A 25,120-nucleotide genomic window follows, 5' to 3' on the forward strand; every position below is an offset into this window, starting at 1 on the left:
AGAAAAATTTAAGTAAGACAAGGACAAGACTTTCGAAGGGGCATAGCAGCAGAGAGAATGCTCAAACCATGCCTCACTGCACACTGTCCGAGGCAATCTAATACACCATGTGGTTTGTTTCCATGGCAGCAAAGATCCCAGGCGCTCCGTTTGTAAAAACATAGAACAAGTCACCCCCCCACACACACACACGCACACACTACACCTCCCACTGCAGACAAGCAAAGTTTGTAGAGAAAAGTTTTTTACCATAAATATCCTTTCTGAGAAAATGCTCATTTAAGAGGATAGTTGAGAGCACAGTTGCACTTCTTGGGCAAGTTGCTGAAAATTGTTTGGGGTACACTGAGATGTTATGCTGTAAAGACCCATGGTGTGGAAATTAGAATTCACCTAGTGTTTCAAAGCAAATAACTTCCTCTGCTTTTTAGTTAGGACAGGCGGTCAATTATGGAGCCCTAGCAAACTTTGAATTAGAGTATAAGAGGTCTGTCGTGCTCTGTAATTTTTGAACAATCTTTAAGAGGGATACAAAATTAACCTATAATTACAGAATCAAGTGCAGTATTTCACAATATCACCTCACAGCAAAGCGGTGCAAGCTACAACAGAAACCATCTAAATATTTGGATTTATATTATGAAGAGATCTTATAAATAACCTTGTAATAACACAATTAACAAATGTTTCACCAGTGGCAATGACATTAAATAGCCATTTAGATGGACGCACACAGCAAAGTCAGGCTACTACCAGCAGTCCAATGGAGTCCAATGTCATGTTGAAAGTAATGGATATGCAAGCCCATTCATACCTTAACAACATAACAAAGTAAGTAAACATAAAAGTGTACAAATATACGATCTTATATAGATTAACATTGATATCCGTTTCCACATCACAAGCAAACACATCCTGAGTGATCTTCTGTGGTCTGTTTTCAGTCTCGGAAATAACTAAGATTGATACAATCTGTTGCAAGACCAGATACTAAACAAGCACAGCCAATACAAAGTGTACAATGGCGAGGGGAAGCAAGATGATCAACATACCTTTCATAAATCAACATGGCTGTATCCCTTTTCCTTGCCTGAGCTGAGTTATGACAACGCTAAGTCCTCCTTTTAGAATGAATGGTACACAACACAAACTTCCTTCTAACAAGGACACATTACAACAAAAACAATCAAAATGGACGACTGAAGATATCTGAAATTAGAAACTGTCAGCTAGGATGCAGCCTGTGCTGCCTCTATCTTTAACTACAAATGAGAAGGCTCCACATTCTTGTACGGCTTAACTGGCTCTGCACTTGCAGACCCCAAACCTCATTCCTGGCATGTGCCCAGCAAACATTACTCTTTCTCTGTCGCACTGTCACACTGGCAGCAATAGAACATAACTGCCCTTAAAAGAGCAAATCAATGTTTACTGTTACAGTTGCAGAAGGACTTGTAGGACTAAGCACTGACACCACACCAAGGTCCTCACTGTAATGAAACACTATCTTTTAATGCTGCACTGACTTCTGTCAGACGAATATTCAATTGCAAAAATACCTAAGTAGTCAGTTATTTACATTATAAGTCTATTTCTGTAGCAGCTCAACAAAACATAGTGGACCGTGCTGTTAATTTAAATCCTCCTTGAACAGACTGTAATGCAACAAATATCCAAACACAAGCACTTACTTGAGCAAACTATGTTTTGATTGGCTCGGTACGGTACATCGCAGCTGTTACCAGTGATTGGCCAGAGTTATTTTTACATCATACTATAAACTGCACTGGCATCCGAATCCCATCCCTTGACAGGAGTAAAAAAGCTGTGCCGTTGACTTAAGGTTAATCAGATGGAGCTCAGCACAGCCAGAGATGTTGTGCTCTAGTGTTGTAGTAGGCTACATGCTGTATAGGTAGTGAAACAGTTTTTTTCCTTCTGTCTGGTACCAGCCAGTGATGTCTGCTGCAGGGCCCTCTGCTCTCTGTCGCCTGCTGATGATCACCATGGTTTCAGCTGCAAAAAGCCAAAACTTTAGGACCCCTATGTTAAATGAGAGTGCAGCTACAGATTTATGGTTTGCTGGTGCTGTGATTTTAAATAAAACACTGGTTTGAGTTCTTTGCACAAACTAAAAAGAGTAAATTCTTTTAAGTGTCAAAAATAGTACAATTACTAGAATGAATGGAAATGCAGTACAGTCTGCCTGTGCGAATGTGTGACGTTATGGACAACACACAACATTTGTATGTCAATAACAAGCTTGAAAACAGATGTAGCCTACTCCTGGGCATAGACAGTGTCACGTCGCCCTCTGGAAACTAACACTAAGAAAGACATCTCAATTCCACCACAGTAATTAAAAGGTAAAAGGGCAGCGAGAAAGGGAAAAGGCACATGGTGGTATATAGCTCAGACATCACCTGTCACGCCAGAGACACCTGTTTGTACGCGACACAAAGGTCTCGTTGTTACAGATATGTTTTTACGACTTCCTTTCTAATGTTTTTATCATGCACATTCCCGTTTTTTTTATCGCTGAAACTTGATCGGTGAAACTCATTTCACCCAGACTGGCAAAGTAGGTTAAGGTGGCTCCTCTGCTGCTTTGCCAGTCTCTAGCAGCTGCAGCAGAGCACTTGCCCAAGACTTACCACAATTTATTTCGAGGCTAGGCTACATCACTAGTTTTCATCCAGGGATCAGAGAGCCGGTCGTGTCCTGCAGTGCGATCAGGGTTTCTTTGGTGTAGGGTGCTGCATCACTGCACGAAGCGGTCGATCTTATGCCGCTCTCCTGCAAAGCTTGTGTCGTGGAAATTTTCGGGTAGCGTACTGGCTGAGGAGAGAACAGAGGCAGCACTTGCCTCCACTATGTGGCCTTTGCGATGACGTAATGCGGAATCTCTTAACTTGCGTCAGTATATCCTTCGGCTGCAAAATGTTAGTGTTTGATCGCTTTGGTGCAAAAGGGGGACACGTGTAGAAAATCTGCAGATTTACTTTTACATTTTCCCAGGTGCACTAAAAGAGGCGTTCGTTCGCTGCAATGATGTTGTAGCTTTGGGAAGATGGCGTCATCGAGATGTGTTTTCCGTAGGCCAACTCTTGTGAATGAAAACTGAATTCAATTAAAATAATTAAATTAAGACCAATCTTATTTAAAGATCTTTTTTTCAAGATAGACCCAGACTCACTAAATTATTGTCATTTCCAATTTGAATTGTTATACCTACAGGCTACGTCATATATTTTCCCATATCCATATTTTTTTAGTTGTGACCCCAGCTAACACGTTCCTAATAATATATAAAAAATAACCATTAGCCTATAGTCAGTAAAGGTTTTACAACCAAATAAAAAATAAAGATTATTCCTTTAAGGGTTGCATTTTTTTATTTTATTTGCCAATATAGCCTCGTTTTTAACTGTGCAACGCATAAGAAACGTTCAAAGGTACTTGCAAACCAATGCGCATGAGTATGTATTGTGTATGCAACTTTAACCTAGGTCTGAAAAGTGTCCAAGACTAATTTAATAACACGTCCTATCAGCATGTCATCGTTATAAATTGTGGCCTAGTGACACTGTATGCCAGTTCTATACACACAACAGAAGGCAATGATCATTGCCTAATATACAACACATTTTTTTTTCTTTTTCAACCCCATCTATGACCTTGTTTTTTATTACTCAACAAAATGTGCCTAACTCATGAAACGAGAAGGAATTCCTTCTCGTTTCATGCGGAGTTAGGCACATTGTTGTTTAAACACCACTTGAGCTGCTAAACAGTTCTTGGTGCTGCGAAACAAAAGCACTCACCTTCATTGCTGCTCTTGAACGCAACTTACCCTCTCCAAGCGCAGCCCCTTGTTGCTAGGCAACACTGAGCAGAAGATTGACAGGAGTTGCAACTTCAGTTGATTCATTTGGAGAAAACTTTAATATAGCTAAAAGTCAACTTTTTTTTACAGGTCAGCTTCAGCGTTGTCATTCAGAAGAACAATAACAAACATCGAGATAGCAAGATAGCTGGTAGTCAAAGGTGTAGCCTATTAATACAAGTAAGTTGATAGCCTTCCATTTTTCGCTTTCACTTTCTGCCATGGCAACAACCCCCCCTGCTCATTAATATGTCATTAGCTAAGTTAATTAACCGTCAATTTAACGTTAGCTAAGAAAGCGAGATGAGTGAAGGTATCAGTTGTAACTTTAGCCAACGTTAACTTTTTCCAAAAGATTAACTAACTAACAGCAAATAATATACTTATCATAGCTAACGAATGTGTAGGCCTACATAAAACCAATAATTAACGCTAACAATTGCATTTCTCCATAAAATTCAGGTTAATGGTGAATGTCAACGGTTTTACGTTTTCACACGACGGTGGAGTTTAAACTGGTGATTTTCTCCCATCGGACAAGTTTGAGCCATGCCGGACGTTGAACCGCTTAGATTCCCTTCAAGGGAAGGACGACCTAGTCAGCAAGGTGAGAAGATTTAATTGTATAAACGGTAAATAAGTCGACTTTATTTAGTTAAAAACTGTTATGTAAACATTATTTACATGGATAAGTGGTTTATAAAGCATCATGTAACATTATATTGGCCCCATTAACTATTTATTGGTGATCAATGAAAGAGATGACAATTTGAATATTTTGGCACTGATATAGCTCTATAAATACTGTTTATAGATGATGTACAAAGTATGTATTAACCATTAGCAAGGTATTACAATAATCAGTTGCAACTTCATAATAGCCAGACAATGTTTATTGATGGTTTACAAAAGGTTTAAAAATAATTTGGTAAGCAATAACACATAATACTTTAATATCATATATATAAAATGTTATGTTGTGTGCAACAATACACTGTTAACTAATGTAAATCATAGCATTACTAATAACAAGTAAACATTAGTTATTATTTTCTTATTTCTTATCAGTAAAATAACTTAACTTTAGTTTAATTAACTATGAATTTACCATTTAATAATGACAGTTATTATAAAGTGTTACCAGTTCGCTTTGACCAACTTCTTCTTCCAGCTTTAGTTTTTTAGGTCTAAATAGGAAAATAACTACAAACAAATATTGATGACAGAAACTCACCAGCAGTTGTCACAGTCAACACAATGACTTTTCAGTTGTTTTTAGGTTAACACACAACTTAATGTAGTATTTATTGAGTTGTCTACAGACATTAAGTTCATCTGGAGACCAAACCTGTCCCAGTACAGTGAGTGAACTGCCCACAAAAAGCCCAGCCTGTAGAGAGTACTGACTGGACTGCACTACAGAAATTATATTAGGGTGTTACATAATTTCTTATGATAATTACATTTAACCGTCTAATGTCATTAGTGAAATGACAGGTGTACTGTAACTTGGTGAATTGGTCCTCAGACTCACATGGGCCTGCTCTCTGGCCATAATACACCCTGCCAGTATGATTTAGAGCTTATTCAGCCCACTGATGACATATTGCCTCACCACCTTCCTACCCCACTTTGTTCTTTCACTGTGTATTATTCATCTAAACTGCACAGCAACAGATGGCCTTCATTTCTGATGTCCCCACATTTTTTCCTTGACTGTTCGTGTAGGCTATTGGTCTGAGTAAGCTCACTCACTAGTCATTGTTATAATTATTGGATCATCATGGCAGGATAACTGTTATCTCAGTTGGGAAAGGTTCTATTCAATAGTGTCACATACAGTTCATACTGATTAGAGTTCTTGTTTGTCTACAGGTCTTTGAAAGTTTTGGTTGTATCTCTGTAAGGTGGTCATTTACCTGTCTTAACTGTTATGAAGGGGCCTACCCCAAACATGTGATGCCGTCCTTAAACAATGGCACTGCATGCAAGACAAGTGCACGATCACCTGGTTGCGCATGTTATACCACCACTTGTGCCAACTGAAAATGCTCTTGTTGGTGTGCATATGCTTGATCCTCCTTTCAGTGGCATACATTTATGTTCAGCTGCATCTGTGGACAGACACGTTATCCAGGGCTGGGTACTTACCTTGCAAAATACCCACAGGTGAAAGGAGCAGTTTGAGCACAGAGAAAAACAATCCATCCATTTTTATCCCATTCATCTAGATAATGACAGCAACAAGTTGGCCCTCAAGATAAAATACTGGAAAATTGAATAAATTAAATTAATTAAAGGTATTATTTATTATGAACATCCCTTTTTCCCCTCTCTCTTGTGCAGTGAAAAAAACATTACCTTCATCTTAGTGTCTCATTGACAGACCCACAGACCTTCCTCCACAGCGCCGCACAGGATGGTCCGACTAGTCCACACAGCAATCCGGGATGAAAGAAAAATGTGCTCTGGTTTATCGGCGTTTCTTTAAAACAATCACAATTGTCTTGGGCGGCACTAAGCGCTGGACGGAGCAGCAATGCCACTGCCAAATAGCCTCAGTAAGGAATTTGTTTTGGTGGAACGCGTACGTTGAATGGTTGTTTTCGTCATGCAACAGAGACCTCCGATTGGACAGATAGTCTAGCTAGCTGTCTGGATAGACCCTGCAGAGATCTGAGGAGCATTGTAGTTTAGACTGCGATCACAAAAAAAGCGGAACGTGACAGACATCCGGCCGAAATGAGGGACATCCGGCAGAATTTCCGGCGGCACCTGAACAATCCCAAAAATGAAACGTAGCCAATAGACTACCTCCATCTTACCTACAGTTTTATATCACAGATTACAGTATGAGACAGATGAGTGAGAAAATAATGCAGACAATAATTTAATAAACTGTACAGATAAACTGTAATACTACAGTATATCCAGGCTTTTTGAATTAATCACTGAGGGACTGAATTAAAAGTAGTTTGTAGTAGCATTGTCATAGGCCTACTGTATATTAAAATAATATACAGTACAGAAAACAATTTTTGCCACTAACATAAACTTGGTCTTCAGTAATCGCCACATTTGAAATTTGCCCAAAGGTTACTGACATATCTTTGTACTATAATATAGACAAAATATTATTTCATGTCAAGTATTGCCACTCGCATTGTTTCTTGCCCATTTTGTCAGCCAGATGGCGTCCTTTCACCACCAAGAATTGTGCCCTTGGGTATGTCTTGTTTGAATTAGTTGTTTCTGCTCTCACACTGATGCTTCCAGCGTATTGCAGAGTTTATGCAACCAGAATTAAAGAGAAAGTAAAGAATAACAGAACATCTTTCACAGCCAAATACATTTTTATAATTACTTTTCAAAATAAAGTTACTGAAGTAGGGTGAGCATTTGTTCCAACTAAAGTCTGTTGAGAGATGGTTCATCAGTGTGGTAATTATACAATAGTTTTGAGGGCTTTGTGCCATTATGTAAAGGACATATGTAGGTGGGGATGGCTTTTCATTGCTTCTCTGAAAGCAATTGTTTGTGATAAACTAAAAGATGTATTTACAAATCCTAATATTTTGTGTTTCTCAAGATCAAGCAGATCTTCAAGCAGTCTGCTCCGGTAGACGTCGTACTTGTGCATTGCTCAACAGTCCCTTGCCATGTGTCAACAATGCCGTTTACCATATCCAAGAGCTGAAGATGACGGTGGAAAACTGGTGTCAACAGGTAAACTGATCTCAGATGTGACCTGTCAGAGATTGTAGTACAACTATCAGATTTGAGTAAACATCTAATTAAAAGCATTTTTGTATTGTACCAGCCTGGAAAATATCAGCCACTGATCAATCAGGACAAGCACCAATACAGTAAAACTTTAAGGTAAAGTCCTCTGTTGTTTTCATTCATTATTTATTTTTGTTATACTCAGTTGGAAATGAAAACATGACATGAGTTTAACTCCTTTTTAACAGATATCAGCCCAGAGACTCAGATACTGAATCGTTGATGTCTACGGAGTTGTTCGTTGAAGGCATCGCAATTATTGCAAGCGGTGACCCCTTTTTTCTTTTTAAATAGCAAAAAGTAATTTCTGTAATATTTCGTCTTCATTTTGTTATGCAATAGAAAAGCAAACACTGCCTGAGAAACACATAAGTGTGTAATGTGCACTTACCAGTACTTAGAGAAGCTCTAGGTTGGTTAAGATCGTTAACTATTTTCAGTAGTGGCGAGTCATGGAGACAATAATTCCTACCAGTCCCAGTTACTGGTTCACATCTTTTGTCGACATAATAATTGATTAGATTCCATAAAGTAACCACCCTGGTAATAGAATACCCTGGATCAAGTTTATGTTTATCTGCACTTTGTAGTCAGTCATATAATGTTAACATAGCTTTTTCAAACATTAGTACCTGTTAAGGCTTTTGCGTATTGAGTAGAACATTATGATACAGTACAACTAAATGTACCAATCTTGTAAAGTTTGTCATCCTCTAGAAAGTTGTCCTTTATCGCCACTATTGAAGAAAATAAATGAAGTCCTTGGAGAGGTTTTGTATCTGATTGAGCGTCTGGAGGCTGATCGGCAGTATGCAGAGGAAGCTCTCCACAAAGAGAAGAGAAGAAAAAGATTTTTGGAGAACAAAGTTGACAGTATTTCACTGTGGAAGCAACAAGAGCACTCTTTTGTAGTCCAAAAAGGTCAGTGACTTAGAAGTGTGTTATCATCTCCTCATGAAAAACATTGTGCTGTTGTTCTTGTACTATGAATTAACTAATTTCTTTTTGACTATTGCTGTTTTTCTAGAGCACGAAGCTTGCATTAGAGACATCACTGAACTAAAGTGGCAGCTCAAGCTCGAAAGAGAGAAACTTGACTTAGCCCAGGAGAAACTTTCACACACTAAAGTGTTGAACCAGACCTTACACGAGGACATTAACTTTGCCAAAAAACAAATTCCCATTGTGAATGAAAACCTGGCCCTCCAGAGAGGCATCATAAATCAAATCAACATTGCACAAGCTGAGGTAACATCTTATTTGATTTATTCTTGTTTTAAAAACAATTTCTGTGTTGATATTTTCAAACCCAGAAAGGCTGTACACGTATGTTTGCCCGGGCTCTGCTTAATTAATAGCTCTGTCTTTGGTGGTGGTCCCATACAAATATGTGCTTAACCACCTTCTGCTTCATTTTATACATTAGCATATACCCACAATAAAATAAGCACCAAATAAAATAATAAGGCTTTATCTCACTTACCCACTCGTTCTTTTTCTTTAACTCCATTATTAATCCACAAATGGCCTGGCTCTGGGGATTGCAATGTTTGTTGGTCTATTGGTCCATCCAACCCATTGATTGAGTAAAATCATTCCTTTTTAACAATCGGCTGCATTACCATGAAATTTGGTACAGACATTCATGGTCCCCAGATGATGAATCCTAATAACTTTGATAATTCCCTGATTTTAATTAAGCTTTTCTCCTTGTTAATTTCTTTTGTTCAAGTTAGGATGCAGCAACATCGATATACAGCCTTATCTGTATTATGAGTTTAATGCCCAGAATCAAATATGCCAAGTTAAGTGTACTAATAGAGAGAGGAGTGATGAGGAAGATACAGAGAGGTCAACTTTGAATGCAAACTATTCCAGCTTTATGGTTGCAGAATGAAATACCACACTGACTCAGTTAGAATAAATGATATGTTTGTTTTTTTAATTACATCTTAACAAGTCATTGCCTGTGAGTGTTCTGAAGATGTTAATCCTGGGCTCTGATATTCAACTTTTAATCTTCAAAACCAGACTAAGCCCAAAGTTAATAGCTAGGCCAGATTTCTGTATTTACTAAGATTTGCCAAAACTAAAACAATGTCGAAAACCTTCTTGTGCACAGCCTCACTGTTGACTTGTGGCAGTGGCATACTATAGGTATAGGATTAAGAGTATTAAGTTTTGTCAGAGTATGATTAGAAAAGAGGATAATGTATTGCCTGTGATATCAGTACCTTATAAAAGTCTTCAAAAACAATGTCTGTGGAAACTAATAAGCCCATGATTCCCCCTTCTTTTTTAGGCCGATGAAGTATACTCAAAAACAAAAAGTGATCTCATAATGGTTCGGAATGAGTTTAAAACAATCGAGCTGGACAGCAAAAATGAAAAGATATCACTGGATTATGCACTCTTGGCGGCAAATAATCTGCTGGCTAACAGATTGTGAGTATCTATCCTAACTGCAGTGAAAACCAACAGGTTCACCATCAAAGTAGGACAACTGAGACAGGACACATCTTCCATAAAAACATTGAATCATTAATCATTAATATACACTCTGTATCATTGGTGAATTTTACTTTGACTTGGTGGGATAGTTTGTGATACTATCAAAGTACAGTACAAAGGAAGTTACAGGAAAATGCTGAATAACCACACAGTCATTGAACATTTCATATTTAATTCCTATGGAAAGCATTTTTGAATAGATTGAGCCGGTGAAATCACTTGATTCAGTCTGTTTTGCAGGTGTCTTTGAAAATCATATAACAGGACACCTCAAACAAAGATATGGTCAACAGTTTAACTGAGTCAGTGTGCAAGGTATATTAACCTGCACTTAATCATAGTAACAATATTTTTGTTTGATGCTACATTACTAGATAACAAGTCTCATTAGATTGGAATTAACCATTAATTCAACAAACTTTGAAAAGTTATTCAAATACAGGTGTCCTGAAATGCAAACAATGTTAATGTTTTCAATTTGTTGAATTTGTTCTTTGATGCTGACAAAGTCAAGATCAGTTCATGTTTCATAACAATTATAATACAAATTCGGTAGTAAAATAATCAATATAGGTTTAATTCCTGTTTTGTAAATAATTACTTAATTAAGGGTATATTTTCCTATTCATTTACAGTTTTCATTCTGTGTTGAAAATGATTCTTTTGCATTATTCTGATTATCATAGCTACATATTGTGACAGCATTATATTATGAACTGTTGTGGGATTCTAAACCCTAAATAAGCACTGGATTTCAAAAACTGCTTTTAAATCACCAACTTCATAACAAAAGACAAAACTGTTTTTCTCTTCAGGGAAGAATTAAACCAGTTGGAGAAGATTGGGGAAGGTATATTTGCTGAAATAAAGGATGCTGAAAAGACGGTTGCTCTTACAGAAGAAAGATGCGCAGCCGAAACACAACGTATCCCTGAAGTGATTGAACTCGAGAAGACGGAAAAAGCCCGGGTAATTGATATTGTCTACATTTTAATGTTTAAAAAGGTAGCTTTTAACAGTTTACCAACGTAGTCAAATTCACGTTTTCCCCTTTTATGACAGATTTTGCAATTAAAACTTCAATTTGAGGAGGAAATGGAAAAGAATAAGAGATTAAAAGAGAAACTGATTGCACAGCAAGAAGACATTGAGAAAACTGTAAGTATTGTCACAAGGATGTTTAAATCATGTCACACCAATGTTCTGTTTATAATGTTGGTGCTGCTTTTTCTACTTATGTATGTGTGTCTTGATAGTATATTGTCTAGTGCATGGCACATAACTGCCACGCTATGATTGGACTGGAGTTATGCATGCTAATAATGTTTGAATTCATGGCACTGTAAGGTGTTTTGGATAAGTGCATCCACTCAGCGGCACACTGTATGTTGTTACTCACAGAGACTTGAAGGGGAAGCAGAGGTTTCCTGCGTAGAAGAGCAGCTCCAGTCAAAGCGTAATGCGTATGCAGCTCTTCGTAAAGAAAACATGGAGTATGAACAGAATGTAGAAGACTACAAGATACAAATTTCTGAGAGGTATAGTATCAAAGCCAAACCTGTGGAGAAACAAGCAATATCCTATATTTGGTTTTACTATACACAGTAGTAGGACACCTATCATTACTTTTCTGTGGGATTTCTGTTAGCAAGAAAGCAGTGAAGCAGATGCATGAGGAGAGGAAGCAGATGCTCCAGAAAATCATTGACAATGACGAGCAGTGGGAAAAGGCCAAGGAGGAAGTGACCCAAGTTGTCGCCAGGCACAGTGTCACCCAGACTAAACTGGAAGAGCAGGAACAGCTCACCTTCATGGAAGAACAGCGGGCCAGGGTCAGTGACAACATATGTCCACATTCTATGTATACTGCATGGGTCACAGTGTGTAAGGGAAATGTCAGATACCAAATGTTTCCTTCAGTGTTATTCAGGGCTCTATCTATGCTCTACAGAAAGAGATTGAAACCCTGAGGAAAGACCTGACAGGTCAGACGACCGCCCTGGAACTGCTGAAGGTAAATTCATGAGGTGCTTTACAGAAGAAAAATATAATGACAAAATTGTGACACAAACAAACTAGACTTAAATTGAAATCTTCAAAATATATTACTGTATTTGACTTTTTCTGTGGAACACTTAGATTGTATCAGCGTATAGCTATGAAGAAAGGTATGAAGAGGTCAAGCTTCACAAAGCACAGTCTCAATAAAAATGGAACATTATGCGTTTCATAAAGATAGTTTTAAATGCCCGGCTGTATTCAGTTGCATAATTTTATACATTCCCACACTCGTTACATATGCTGTTACTGTTTTTACCCCCTGTATATGTTTTAAGACTTTAGGATAATGACATTCCTTCTTGTTTTTTCTTTTGCATCAGGGTCAGTGTGCAAATAAAACTGAAGAATTGTTTCGACAGCAAAGGAGCTCAGAGCTAACTAACCAAAAACTTCAGAAAGAATTCGAAGATGCATCCACAGCAACAAAAGAATTGGAGACAAAAATTCAGGTAATAATGAAGCGTAATAATTATTTATCTTATTTTAAAGATAACTCTAGGTAAAAAAGCAACAATTTATAGAATTGTGACTGATCTTTTGTTTGTATAGAAAATCAAGAAATTGACAGAAGATTTGGAAAAGATTCAGCGTGAACACGGAAACACATTAGTCAACTTTGAGAAGGAGAAAAAACTCAAATGTGACCAACTGAAAGCTGCTAAGGTAGGAAAAGAAAAATGGAGGGTTGCATAAAGCTAGTCACAGCTATGTATCATGTCATTCTTATGTTGAACAAACTCATCTCTCGCTCTAAGCACTTAGGGATCTTTTTTCAACATTAATACAACTGTTTGTTAACAGGATTTACACACTGCCACTGTAAAGAGATATGACAACACCCTAGCCAGGATCAGTGGCCTTACAAAGAAGAGTGAGGAATGCCGGGTTGCTTCAGATAAAATGGAAAAAACCGTTGAAAGCATGCCAGAAGCCATAGCAGAACTTCAGTAAGTTAATTAAACGCAGGAAGTACTCAATATGATTCATAATCAACCTTTTCTCTAAAGAATTTTAATATATCTTTGATTGTATACGTATTTGATAATATTCAACCTTTTTCCAAAATGAGTATATCTTAAATCAGTGGTTCTCAACCTGGGGGCCTAGACCCCTAGCCTGGTCCCACCAGACTCTGGTACATTTCATTTGTACAGAGAGTCTGGCCACTCTCCATTGACTAGTGTTAGCTTCCTTGAAGGCGGTTACTCTGTGAAGTTTAAAACTATTGGATCTGCCCAGAGCCGCTCTGGTAGCCTGGCTCGGGCCTGCTACAAACGGTCTGGTAGGTAACAAGAGGGGAGACGACAACAACTATTGGCTTAGCATTGCTTGTGTTAGCCTTGGCTTAGTCCTTCACCGCTAATGGAGCAAGCTGGAAAATCAAACTTTTCCTGAACTCCATGGGGAGGAGGGCCATAACATCATGGCCACCAACAAAACTCAGCAAAGATTTTCTTTTTCGGGATTTAACTTCTGGATATTTGGCAGCTTTGCCACAACGGGCCGAATGGCTTTGCTCGCATCTTTCTCTGCTCTCATCTTTCTCTGCTCGCATCTTTCTCTGCTCTCATCTTTCTCTGCTCTCATCTTTCTCTGCTCTCATCTTTCTCCGCCCGCATTGTTCTCTGTCGCCATTACGGAACTCACCGAAGGTTATCGAACCTCAACATCACCATTCTCAGCCACTCCCTCTGTTTGCTGATTGGACCGGTAAAGATTTAGCCAAAGAAAACCCAGGAATATACTGCAAACCCAGACAGATTACTGTAGGAAAACAAACATTTTTAAAAGATTATTATTATTTTATTTTTTCCGCTATATTCCGAGTGTATCCACAGGAAAAGGGGGATGACACGCAGCAAAGGGCCGCAGGTCAGATTCAAACCCAGTTGCTGCAAATGCCTCAGCCTACATGGGGCGCACGCTCTTACTGGGGGAGCTAGAGGTCACCCTTAGGAAAATGAAAATTGAGTGGAAGTACGTAGGAGGGTGGAGCCAGGCTACTAGACCCCCAAGGCGTTCGCAAGATAATTTCTTGGGGTTGCCTGATGGATGGGGAGAAAACATGAAATAACATATTCCAGACTGGGGAATGTTTTTCACTTGGGTTTTTGTTGTTGTGTGAGTTGGGTACATGAAATGTGTTCTATTCTGAGCTTCATCTGTAAATTGCAAGGTCCTGCAACACAGAAAGGGGTCAGAAGGTGGGGCGGCGGATAGAAAAAGTCACAAACGCATCAAAAATTCACAGAGCCAGGAGCACATCAGACAAGGCTAGGTGCTAGCTGCTAAAACTAAACTAAACTGTCATTAAAGCAAAGCATTATTTACATTTATTAATCAGAACGTTCACAAAAATCATTCAAAATCAAGGGAAGCGTGTAAAAAACAGTTGTTTACACCAGTTTGCAGGTCTCTTTCTTGTTGTTGAGGGGTTGGGGGGGTCGCAAACACCAACTTCTTTATTCTGGAGGGGGTCACGACTCAGAAAAGTTTAGAACCACTTAAATAAGTACCAGCTCCCCCATTGATCCAGTAATCATATATTTATGATATTCAAAAGTAGTTTTCAAAAAAAATAATATTTTTTACGTGTTTGATTTCTCCTTCCAGAAGTGTTTTTGATGTGGTGGAATTCAAAAACAAATCAGCTGCTCTTATAATGAGCACCTTGCAGTCTGATATTAATAACTTCAAACTACGAACAGAGAGATCCATGCTGACACACACCGCTCATGTTACAGCGAAAAAAAAGGAAATGGAAGACACCAAGGTAACAAAATGTTGTTCAGTATTTCTTTCTGCAAATACATGATTTTTTGTGTTAAATACTGTGGAATCAGAGAGACGCTGTAAAAAGAACCCATCTCATTGTTTATTTGTTTGTGGATTAGTGTCACCACATTGCTTGTCACAATACTTCCCTTAAGATGCAGAGAAAAGAGCTGTGTGCAATTAAAATTACAAGCCATGGTCAATCTTGTTTAAGTGCTTTTCCCACAAATGACAACTCACTGTTGTTATAGTCTTTTGTCTGGACGAATTTGATGATGCATGTCGTGGTGAGATCCTGCGCCTGTTTTGTTACCTGTAGGCCAACATTTTTCAAATCAGTGTCGGATCAAAGCATATAATTCAGAATATCAAATAAGCATATAATCTAGACTTTTTTATATCAATGTCAGAAATAGGCTCTTAAAAAAAATGGGTACACTCTGCGCAAAAAGGCATGTATTTGAACACTCCTTTGTAAGAGAAACCCCTATTTATTTTAAGGTTTTCATCTGCAGGATTATCAGCCCCAGCCAGAGCCTCTTTGCTGATGGGGGTTTCACATGGCTTATCTAATGTGAAATCGCCATGTGGTATATAGTTTCATTAAACGGTGATCAAGAATGCATTAGTTCAAAACAAGAAAAGGCAATGGAGCTTAAGCCGCCATGCATCCAAGTGCAGCAACTTTAAAGAAGTTGTTGGTGTGAGACAATTTAAGAATTAGAAGTCTTCCTCATAGCCACAACTCCCATTAGCCAGATAAAAGTTAGCCATGCAAAAAAGGGTTTAGTCTTTTCAGTTGACGAAATAAGATGATATAACAACAATACTCCGCACCAAATAAAAAGATCAGAGAGAGTATGAAGTTCGAAGGAAATTGGTCACTTTAATCATAGAGACCAATATAAAGCACACATAATGTCTGCATTAGCATAACATAATAAGCAGAGTGTGCATTCAGAAACCACAGTGCATGAAGCAGAATGGTTAGACTCTTTCAGATATTTCTAATAGAAGAGATTTCTTCTAAAACTGCTGACTCTTATAAGCTCCTGTTGGTCATAGCTCCTCTTTTCTATAGAAACTAATACAGGTCAGTAAAGGTAATAGCCTGATGGGAATTAGTATGTGGCTGTATTAAATACAACATGCCGATGCTTATTTTATACAAATATAGGGTATAGTATCAAGGTGAAATTGTGGTCATCTCTATTCCTTCGTACAGGGAACCTAATTTTGGATTTGATCAGGGCTTGTCGTTTGGCGAGCACAAAGTAAACAATGCAAACTGCCAACGCTATCAGTTTCTTATGGGCAATGAAGTGTAATTTGTTCCATTTACACTTCACAACAGCATCAGATGGGCTTTGTCAGTGCTGCATGGAGTAATTAAACCTGAAATCAATAGCACGCATTTGTCATGTTTACAGCCCCTCTTTCTGCTGGGTTAAACTCATCACTTTAGTGCTGTTCTGTTTTACTGCAGAGACACACTTCATTATGTCTGCAGGTAGAGTTGAGATATTCACCAGCCACATATCCAGTACTTGGGGAACATTGTTCAAATAAAAAGAGGACATGAGAGACACACTCACTGTGATTGATTTGCTTGATTTCCCAAAAAAGTGTCCATTGTTGTATTTATATTGCCGTAATTAACAACACAAATACAGGAAGCTTGTATTGTTTGCATAGTACTGTATATTAACTCTCCGGATCCCCTTCCTGTACATTGATCTAAAGTGATCATTCGTTCAAGTACTATGTAAGTCTTTTACATCTGTACTGTACATGATGCTGCCTCCGCAGTTGTTACATTCATTTAGTCACAGAACAAATTAAAACAAAATCAAGTTTTTAGCACCACAGCGACGCCTGCCCTCATGTTACCGTATATTTCAGTGAATTTAGAGCAGTAAACTATATACAAGTAAGTATGTTTAAAGTAAGTTAGTTTAAATTTGGGAAGAAGAAAAGCATTGGATGGATATCCAGCATTGATAGATACTCTGAATTGATCAGGATAAGCCTTGCGAGACAGATCAGCAGTCACACTGTAAAGTAGGAAAGTCACAATTACAACAGTTACAGATAGTTACTTGTGTCTTGGTGGTAGCCACTGTAAAGATAGTATTTACCTTTACCATTTTAAGTGAACCTTTTGTTTTCATATGTGTGTAGGAAGCATTGAAGATTTCACTGAAGGAGAACAAACAGCTGGCAAGCGACTACGAAGAGCTTAAGAAGATCCTCTTGGAGGCCAAACAAGAGGCAGTGTCTGCATTGAGCGAGAAAAACCACACATATGAATCTTTTCATTATTACACACAGGTACGGCTTATATAACTCTTTGTCATGTTTACTATCGCCCCCTCTCTTTTTTAATTATGTTTCATGACTTAGGATTTTTGCTCCGTTATCTTATGTTCTATTCCTCTGCTATCCTTTGCAGGGGCAGTCATTTTCAGAAGGTTTTAGTTTGCCAACCACTAAGGAGGGGACTGCAGCAATCTAATAATGATGAGATAACATGAGTGGAGGAGGATGATGGATATGACATAATGTAATGATAGCAGTAGTAGTTTTGCCACCAAGGGGAGTAAAGAGAGAGCTTGATGGCACATGTAAATACTATACCTTCTACATTTTCTTGATTATAGTTTTTGTAAGGTGGTCAGAGGTGAAATGTTTTATTATCGGGGTGTTCCAAATTTGCTTCTGCTCACCACAGCTCTCTCTCTCACACACACACACACACACACACACACACACACACACACACACACACACACACACACACACACACACACACACACACACACACACACACACACCATTGGTCAGGGATCAGCTGCAAACACAGGTTATGATCAGACAATGAATGTGCCTTCAGTGCTAAAATAGCACCAGAGGTCTTGACTAGTTGAGGGAGACAACTCAGCAGCATTTTATTGTTTTTTCTTTATAGTTTGTGACACTATTTAACTGGAATAGAATTACACATGACAAGCATAACGCCAGGAAGAAGCCACACTGCTCCTGCAATGAAAAATTCATATTATTTGTTCCAAAAATGACTAATACCTTTACTTGAGCAATTCCTCATCTAACTGCATGAATGTTATCAAGTGAAAAATGCATGCAAAAATAAAATCCTGTGGACAGGATTTTCCACGGTCATGATCAAAGCCTGATTTTCTTTTACTCTGGATTCAGCCTTCACCATTTTTGTTTGTTTCAACGCTACACTTATATATCAGCCGCCTCTCGGCTAGTGTTTTTATGCCAGAATGTAGTTTTTATAACAAGCTTAAAATCAACAATGTTTCTGAAATGAATATCACATTTAATCTGATTTACAGAAACATTCAAGCCCTCTTCTTTTACTGTGTTAAATTTATAATTATCCCTATAATGTTCAGTGTGAATATTTTGTCCCAGTTAGTACGTATATTGCACAATGAGATTACCATTAATTGGTTTGTTTGTAACTGAAGGCAACATGTTAAATGCATTACACATTGTCATGATCATTTGAGAGATCAGAGCAATAGTGCACATGTGTGAGATGCCTCACAACATTCATTTGTGTGTTTGGAAAGCCTGTCGTTTCTTTCATGATATTCAAGTGAGGGACACAATGAAAACCCTCTCTTAAGTATCCTTGAAATATAATCTTGACAGTAGGCATTCCTGCATCATATAAATCAAGTGACTTGCTTTTAAGACAACAACTATACAGCACAACACCTTCAATATAAACTGGCATGAAGTATGGTAAAAATATTATAATAAATACATTTCCTTGCACCTTGTTTTTTTTGTCTAAAACTATACAAAAAGCATCTAAACGTGAAACATCTATACTAAATGATTGGGAGTGGGCTTGTGATTTAAATTTTTCCAAGCCATCGCAACACAACCCGTAGTTGATATTTACATGTTAAAATGGTAAAAAGGTTCTAATTCTACTTTTAGGGCTGATTTAATTAACCCTCCACAAGTTGTCATGTTGAATTGAAGCTAATGAGGTGCAGCATCTAGTGTCAAGCTTGTTACTTTATCTTGATTGAATTGTTACCAACCACATACCTTGAATGTTAGTCAGTGATGGAATGTAACTAAATACATGTAGCACTGTATAAATATGTCCAACAGTTTATAAAATACATACTTATACTTAAGTGACCTTTTCAATGCATTATCATTTTTGTATTTATTACTTATATTTTAGGATCTCAACACTTTGTCTACCACTGATGGTAGTGTATTATTTATTCTAAATGTAGTAACATTGTCACCCAAAATAGGTGATTCAACAACCATTATTAGCAGCATTTCTTAAGAGATGTATAAATGCAAATAGGCTGCTTTTAGTGTTTTGTCATACTCCATCGTAACTTATCGGATATAAGAACATGTATTACTTATTTGCAGATTGCAGCTTTAATATATTTGTAATTGAGATACAGATAATTGTTATTCAACAGTTCCTGGTTTTGTATGTTTCTAGTGGAAGAAGTATGCCCTATTTATTAATTGTCCAGTCAAGACACACCTTAGCTGGTTTATCTAATATTAGATGTAATAGTTTTATGTTTTAAAAGAGAGAATGTAGTAAAACAGTAGGGCATTATGTTTTAATCAAAATGCAACAAGTATAAATACATAAATCAAAATTCTCATTTACGAATGAAAAAAGCATGATTAATTTACATCTGATAGCACTTGCCGGCATGTGCCTTTTTATAAAAATCCTCTTGGTTCCACTGTACGTGTAGGCATTGCTTTGTTTATGTGGAGGTTTTCAGCTTTTGGGTTTTAACAGGGCACACCATAAAGAGCATTCTTGTTATTGTCTTTCCTTCAGGAGCTGATGACTGAGCTAATTCGCTTTAGTTTTCAATGCACTGGGGAACACATTGCCAAGCAATGATAAGCTTTGTAGGAAGAGTAGAGAGATGGAGGGGGGGAGAAAAGCAATGGCATCTATCAGAATTTAAACCTCTTTGCTTGAAACTGTGTTAAAATAATAAAGCAAGCAGCATGTCTTTCCAAGAGACTAGGAATAATTTCTGGTTTCAGTGGGGGGTTCATGACTCTGTGTGTATGTGTAAAATATGTCTTGAGGGGATTGGTATAAAGTTAAACTGGGTGAAGTAGAAATATTTTACTCATCAGCTTTGCAGTCACAGAGTTTGCCTCGGCTAGAACAAAACTGCTGAAGCATTTAGAGAAAATTAACCCCCCATCCTGGCAGCCAGATGTGACTGGATTCTGATGAGTGCACACGAGTGGGCAGAGAAACCAAGAGACTGTGAAATTCCTGTCAGGCCCGTGTACTGCAGAATGGGCTATTGACTGCTTTCTCTATTCCCCTCCATCATTCTTCTTGAACACTGCCATTAATTTCCTCTCCTGCCTTACCAATTCCTTTTCTCTGCCTTCTCTCCCTCTAGCTCTCTTTGTTGCAGAAGAGGATGCACAAAGCTTTGGTGAAATACTTCAAACAACGCAGCGTCTACAGCCAGGCTGAACTGGACCGGTGCCAGGCTCTTTCTCATGAGACCGACCAGAAAATAAAAACAGCCCAGGTATTTGTACATATACATGTAAAACAGGCTGGAATACTGCACAAACTGTCACTATTCATTTAAATGGTAAATCCCTTTATTCAACTTTTATCCCAGTCTAGGTATTCTACCGGATGGAAGCGTATTATTTTGCATACTACAGTGACTCTATGTTATGCATGGCATTGTTTGAGTCTCATCCGGCAAGTCAGTTGCCTTGTGTCTTCTTTGCCAGGCAAAGGCAGCCAGGCAAACATCCACCATGGCTTTTTGCCTCACTGCTATGGTGGAGTTAAAGACGCCACTGTTACATTACAGTCTATACATTCACTCATCATCAGATCACACTGATGGATGATGTGTCTGCTAGAGCGCCTATGCAGTGACCCCGCGTCTAAGGCTGGTTCTGCCTCTCTCGATAACTATATACGAAACACTTGGTGTATGGTCACGTCACATTAACATTTCAGCCTGTTATCTGTTTAGCAAGGGTGTTTTTTGACTTCACGGCTAATTCCGAGTGAGTTTATTACACCACATGGAAGATATCTTCTTCTTTGTGAACAGAATAACTTTCTGTCGTTCTTGCAGAAGAGTAGCGGCATATTCTGCAAGGTTGAGAAGTAAGGATCTTCAATTAGAGGATAATCGGTGTCTAATCTGTGCTGTGATGTGAGATGAGGTCAAAGCGGACAGAGGGACAGTGATGAATCTTTATGAAATCTCCTGTCCAACATTACCGCAGAGCCAAGTGGCATGCAACCATACCTTTACTACTTCCACCCTTTTTAACTTCCTCTTTATCTCAACAGTAGGTCATCCCAAAACCCTGTTCATGTTTGCCAGTTGCAATCTGTTGTTTTTGTGTAAAAAAGAATCCTTTTTTTCTTTTTGTCGTCTACCAACATTTAACTTTATCAGATATGCTGGAAGCAAAGTATACCCAGATTTGATTAGTGGTTTTCCAGGGGAGGGCTGAGTGAAAATACTATTAAGTGGTTTCCTTCTCTGTTCCTCCTCCTCTGACTGCTGACATTTTTTTGATGGGTCTGGTTCAGACATTACAGGGAGCAGCCATGTCTCAGTGGCCCAGCCTCAAAAGGCCCCAGCAGATCACAGCTCAAGGCAGGGAGGAGTGGGGCACAGGGGGAGGAGCTATCAGAGAGCTGCAGAGTGTGAAGGACAAAAGAGCTGGTGTATTCAAGCGCACCACACCGTCACCCGTCACAGCTCAGCACAGGGTCCATCAGAGCAGGCAACCCTCACTTTAAACAGGCTACTCGTGAACAGTCCTATCCTCCAAAAAGGACAAGCTTTATGAGAATAGATTTTTTTTTAAACAAAAAGAAAACCTTTATGAGTTTATAAACAGGCATAAAATCACAATCTGCATGATTACCTAAATATTAAGCCCTTTAATGTGATTTTATGATCCATGAAAAATGCACTGACAGTATGCAGAAAGTGATTACTAATCAGAAATTCACAATTGCATGATACATAGATTATCAATATTGTTGCCACTTTGTAAGAAAGAGATAAAGAAATCAATGGAACTGATACCATTTGTGACTGGAGTTGAACCAGGCTGTATCCCAACAAGGCCTATACTAATCCATCATGTCCACTTAACCCCACAAGCAGAACATAAGAGAGGTCAGGTTCACACTTTCACGGCTAAGGCGTACTTGAATCAGAAGCCAAATGGCATGTTTTTTTCAAAAGTAGCTTGAGGGGAGGAAGGCCGGGGAACCCTAGGGTGGGTGAGTGGGAGTGGGTGGGGGTTGTGGTGGGAGTGGAGGGTGGCGGGCTGTCATCCTGTTACACTCCTGCCAGAACTGGCAGTTCAGCTTTGTGTTCTGCGAGTTTACACAAGGGATGGCATAATTGACAATGGCTAACAGCGGAGAGCAGTGCAGAGGCTTGTTGAATGGCCAGTAATGATTGGAGCAGACGCCCACTGCCCCAGTCCCAGGGGACTGTAATCCAAGATCCTGTTTCTGATATAATTGTTAGTCAGAGAATTTCTGCATGACTAGACCGGTTCAGATTCCCAAGCTGGTTGACAGTGCCAGGCAGTTTAATAGAAAAACTGGATGCTGAGGTTTTTAAAACAGAAGAGCACTGAACCTGGACATGGTTCACCAGGAGCCTCTTGTTCTCCTTCTTCTCAAAAATATGAACATTATGGTAACTTTACTTTTCACAGATGTAGACTCACCATCAGCTGTGTTTGGGATGCAGGAGTTTGTGTATTTCCTTTGTTCAAAAACAGCATTTTCTTAATGAGCTTGTTTCATTTATTCTGTTATTCAAACAGGAGGGGTTGTCAGCAGAAATTCAGCTCATCGGTGCATTCCTGCAATCCCTGACAGATGACTCTACTACCACTGAAGATGCCGGGGTGAACAAACAAGTCAGTCCAGGATCGAATGAGTAGATGCCTACAGTTCAAATCGCAGTGTAATTGGACATTCACCTGTACCAGACAACTTACTTACCCTAGCACGCTTCACTATTCCCCCCTCTTTACTTGCAGCGAATCCATAACAATGAAACAGGTGACTTTCATGCTGCTGTCAGGACTGATCTAATTTTAGCTGGGTGAATGATTGCAATTGGCTTTGCCTCATCAGATAATTAATCTATGTCACCATTAATTGGAAAAGAGAATAATTACAGGCAGTGTTGACAGAAATTCTACGCTTCTCCAGATTTCAAGATCTAATTACAACTAGTGAAACCCTGTGACCTTAACTAGCACTTAGCACACCTTGGCCACCTTGACCATGCCCATGTGAAGACCACTGTCTCTTGAAAGACCCTGTTTTTGTTACCGCTCCCCACACTCCTCCACTCTCCTCCACTCTTTGAGAGCTGTCTCCCTCAATCACTTTTCAATATTCAATCTTAATTTTGTGGAAGTTTAGCATTTTCAATGAGCTGGAGATGAATGATTAATGAATAAATTTAAATGCTTCATTTTGTCCATGGATCATTAGTTAAGTCCTTTGTGGGAAGGACCTGAGAAAGGAGTGAAAATTATTGAGACATTAGCCTGAAGCAATCCAGGGGTAAATAGTGTGCACAAAAGGATGTTGTGTGCGCACTATCCACTGGCTTTCTAAAGAACCCTGGGGGAACACTGTTTTCAATTTGGAATCTTAACTCAATCACATTTAGTACTGCTAGAAAATAGATTTTTGTTTTGTCATGTTGTAACAATGTCATACTAATGGTACACAACACCATGTTCCACATAGAGTTTAAAAGTTGTTTCTGGATAAACAATACTAGTCTAAATCACCTAAGACTTAGTACATGTTTTAATTGACATTAAAAAATAGAAATAAATAAGTAAAAATGGTCATATAATTTTTGAAAGAGTACACATGCAGTGGATTTTCTCAAGGCCAATGCTCCTTAGAGATATGGGTTGCCCTCTCCTGTCTCTGTGTGGTTGATAGAGATGCTGTTGTTTTTGTTGATACGCTGGATGTCTCTTTTATTTGTGGGGACAGAAGGGGGCAGTGTGAACACAACAACCTTAGAAAGACATAATTGACCGCAACGCGGTCCAGTCTAGAGTCTTAACATGGCCATAGCCTTTTATCTCAAATTAAGGATTATTATTATGATATATATATGTATATATATACTCTTTTATCTGCAAAAAGTGAATTCAGAGCTTCAATAGAGTTTTCGTCTGTAGCTTTGAACTTAAATATGCTATACAAAATTATACATTCAGAACAGCCTGTATAATTGCTTTGATACGGAATCTCATAGTAACTACTTGCATGATGCCACTTGATCTCCAAAAGCACCTTGAAGAGAAAAATGTTCAGTCCATTTTTATATTCCTTACAGACTATATGGCAATATCTCAAATACAAGTGCCTCCCCAACACATTTATCTAGTCTCCTTGCATCTAATCAATCCCCAAAATAAATGAAAGTGAGCCACGACTAGATTTCTCTCATTTATCTGCAGGTGTGCCTCAAAGTGCACACACCAAAAAGGCTCCTACTCTAAAGAGGGTGGACTGTGGAAATACTGATGTGGCAACTTGACAGCTGAGATGTCTTTTCTTCTATGTTAGATGCTTGTTTCAGTGAGATGAGGATGGACTGGAAACAGCACCAGTCCCACTGTGTTGTTGTATTTTGTAATACATCAGAGCTGGTTAAGATGATTTTCTTTGTAGTTTTGTATATAGGCAGATTTGGCAAGAGACATGTTGGGAAAATCTGATTTACAGGCTGCATGATTCTCAATTTCAGCCTGGCGCCACCATGCAGACGATGAGCCCGTTTCGTTTGGATTCACTCCAGCGATCACTTGTGATCGTTGACGTGAAGCCGAGTGAATCAGAGCAACGTTCTGTTCTTAAGCTAACCAAAACTCTTTTTGAAATCGGGAAAAATGGAGGTGTCCACTCAAACTGTCCTGTTTTTGTCTATGAGCAAGTGAAGAGTTGAGCCATAGAGCTGACGGAGTCAAGGAAAGAATGTGAGTGGAGAGAGGTGC

The 25,120-nt window shown here is 38.6% G+C and overlaps 2 protein-coding genes across 20 annotated transcripts in view; one reads left to right on the top strand and one right to left on the bottom strand.

The window, feature by feature from the left end:
• The window catches only part of dtna (dystrobrevin, alpha), a 19,469-nt gene extending 16,469 nt beyond the window's left edge, over positions 1-3,000 (bottom strand). For 10 of the 17 annotated variants that reach the window (XM_034888078.1, XM_034888076.1, XM_034888074.1 and 7 more), the window contains exon 1: positions 1,053-1,294. In XM_034888078.1, coding sequence (XP_034743969.1) covers positions 1,053-1,069 — 17 coding nt within the window. In that variant the 5' untranslated portion in view covers positions 1,070-1,294. Of the gene's footprint in view, positions 1-1,052; positions 1,296-1,691; positions 2,017-2,654 lie in introns of those variants that run through there. The other 7 variants (XM_034888067.1, XM_034888063.1, XM_034888064.1 and 4 more) reach the window with 4 other exon arrangements.
• An 852-nt stretch (positions 3,001-3,852) lies between these two features.
• Positions 3,853-23,584, top strand: LOC117954770 (coiled-coil domain-containing protein 178). 3 transcript variants are annotated; one of them, XM_034888753.1, is made up of 20 exons: positions 3,853-4,066; positions 4,349-4,493; positions 7,476-7,612; positions 7,707-7,765; positions 7,858-7,937; positions 8,387-8,590; positions 8,697-8,917; positions 9,972-10,114; positions 10,996-11,149; positions 11,243-11,338; positions 11,582-11,718; positions 11,829-12,012; positions 12,132-12,194; positions 12,562-12,690; positions 12,791-12,904; positions 13,043-13,188; positions 14,855-15,014; positions 17,198-17,347; positions 20,476-20,610; positions 22,910-23,584. In XM_034888753.1, exons 2-20 carry the CDS (start codon positions 4,436-4,438, stop codon positions 23,027-23,029), a joined length of 2,490 nt encoding a protein of 829 aa, XP_034744644.1. In that variant the 5' UTR covers positions 3,853-4,066; positions 4,349-4,435; the 3' UTR covers positions 23,030-23,584. The 3 variants fall into 3 exon arrangements, with proteins under 3 accessions (XP_034744644.1, XP_034744642.1, XP_034744643.1); XM_034888751.1 differs by lacking the exon at positions 22,910-23,584 and adding an exon at positions 21,648-21,891; XM_034888752.1 differs by lacking the exon at positions 22,910-23,584 and adding an exon at positions 21,648-21,860 and having other exon boundaries at positions 3,864-4,070.
• Positions 23,585-25,120: the final 1,536 nt, after the last annotated feature.

This window comes from Etheostoma cragini, chromosome 12 (assembly GCF_013103735.1).
Source record: "Etheostoma cragini isolate CJK2018 chromosome 12, CSU_Ecrag_1.0, whole genome shotgun sequence".
NCBI lineage: Eukaryota > Metazoa > Chordata > Actinopteri > Perciformes > Percidae > Etheostoma > Etheostoma cragini.

What these genes read in the sequence shown, in the direction of transcription:
- LOC117954770 (XM_034888751.1), top strand. Translation starts at nt 4,436, where the DNA reads ATGCCGGACGTTGAACCGCTTAGATTCCCTTCAAGGGAAGGACGACCT. An exon ending in CCGCCCTGGAACTGCTGAAG is followed by an intron (nt 12,195 to 12,561) that starts GTAAATTCATGA and finishes CTTTTGCATCAG; the next exon opens with GGTCAGTGTGCAAATAAAAC. An exon ending in AGAAAATAAAAACAGCCCAG is followed by an intron (nt 20,611 to 21,647) that starts GTATTTGTACAT and finishes GGTCTGGTTCAG; the next exon opens with ACATTACAGGGAGCAGCCAT.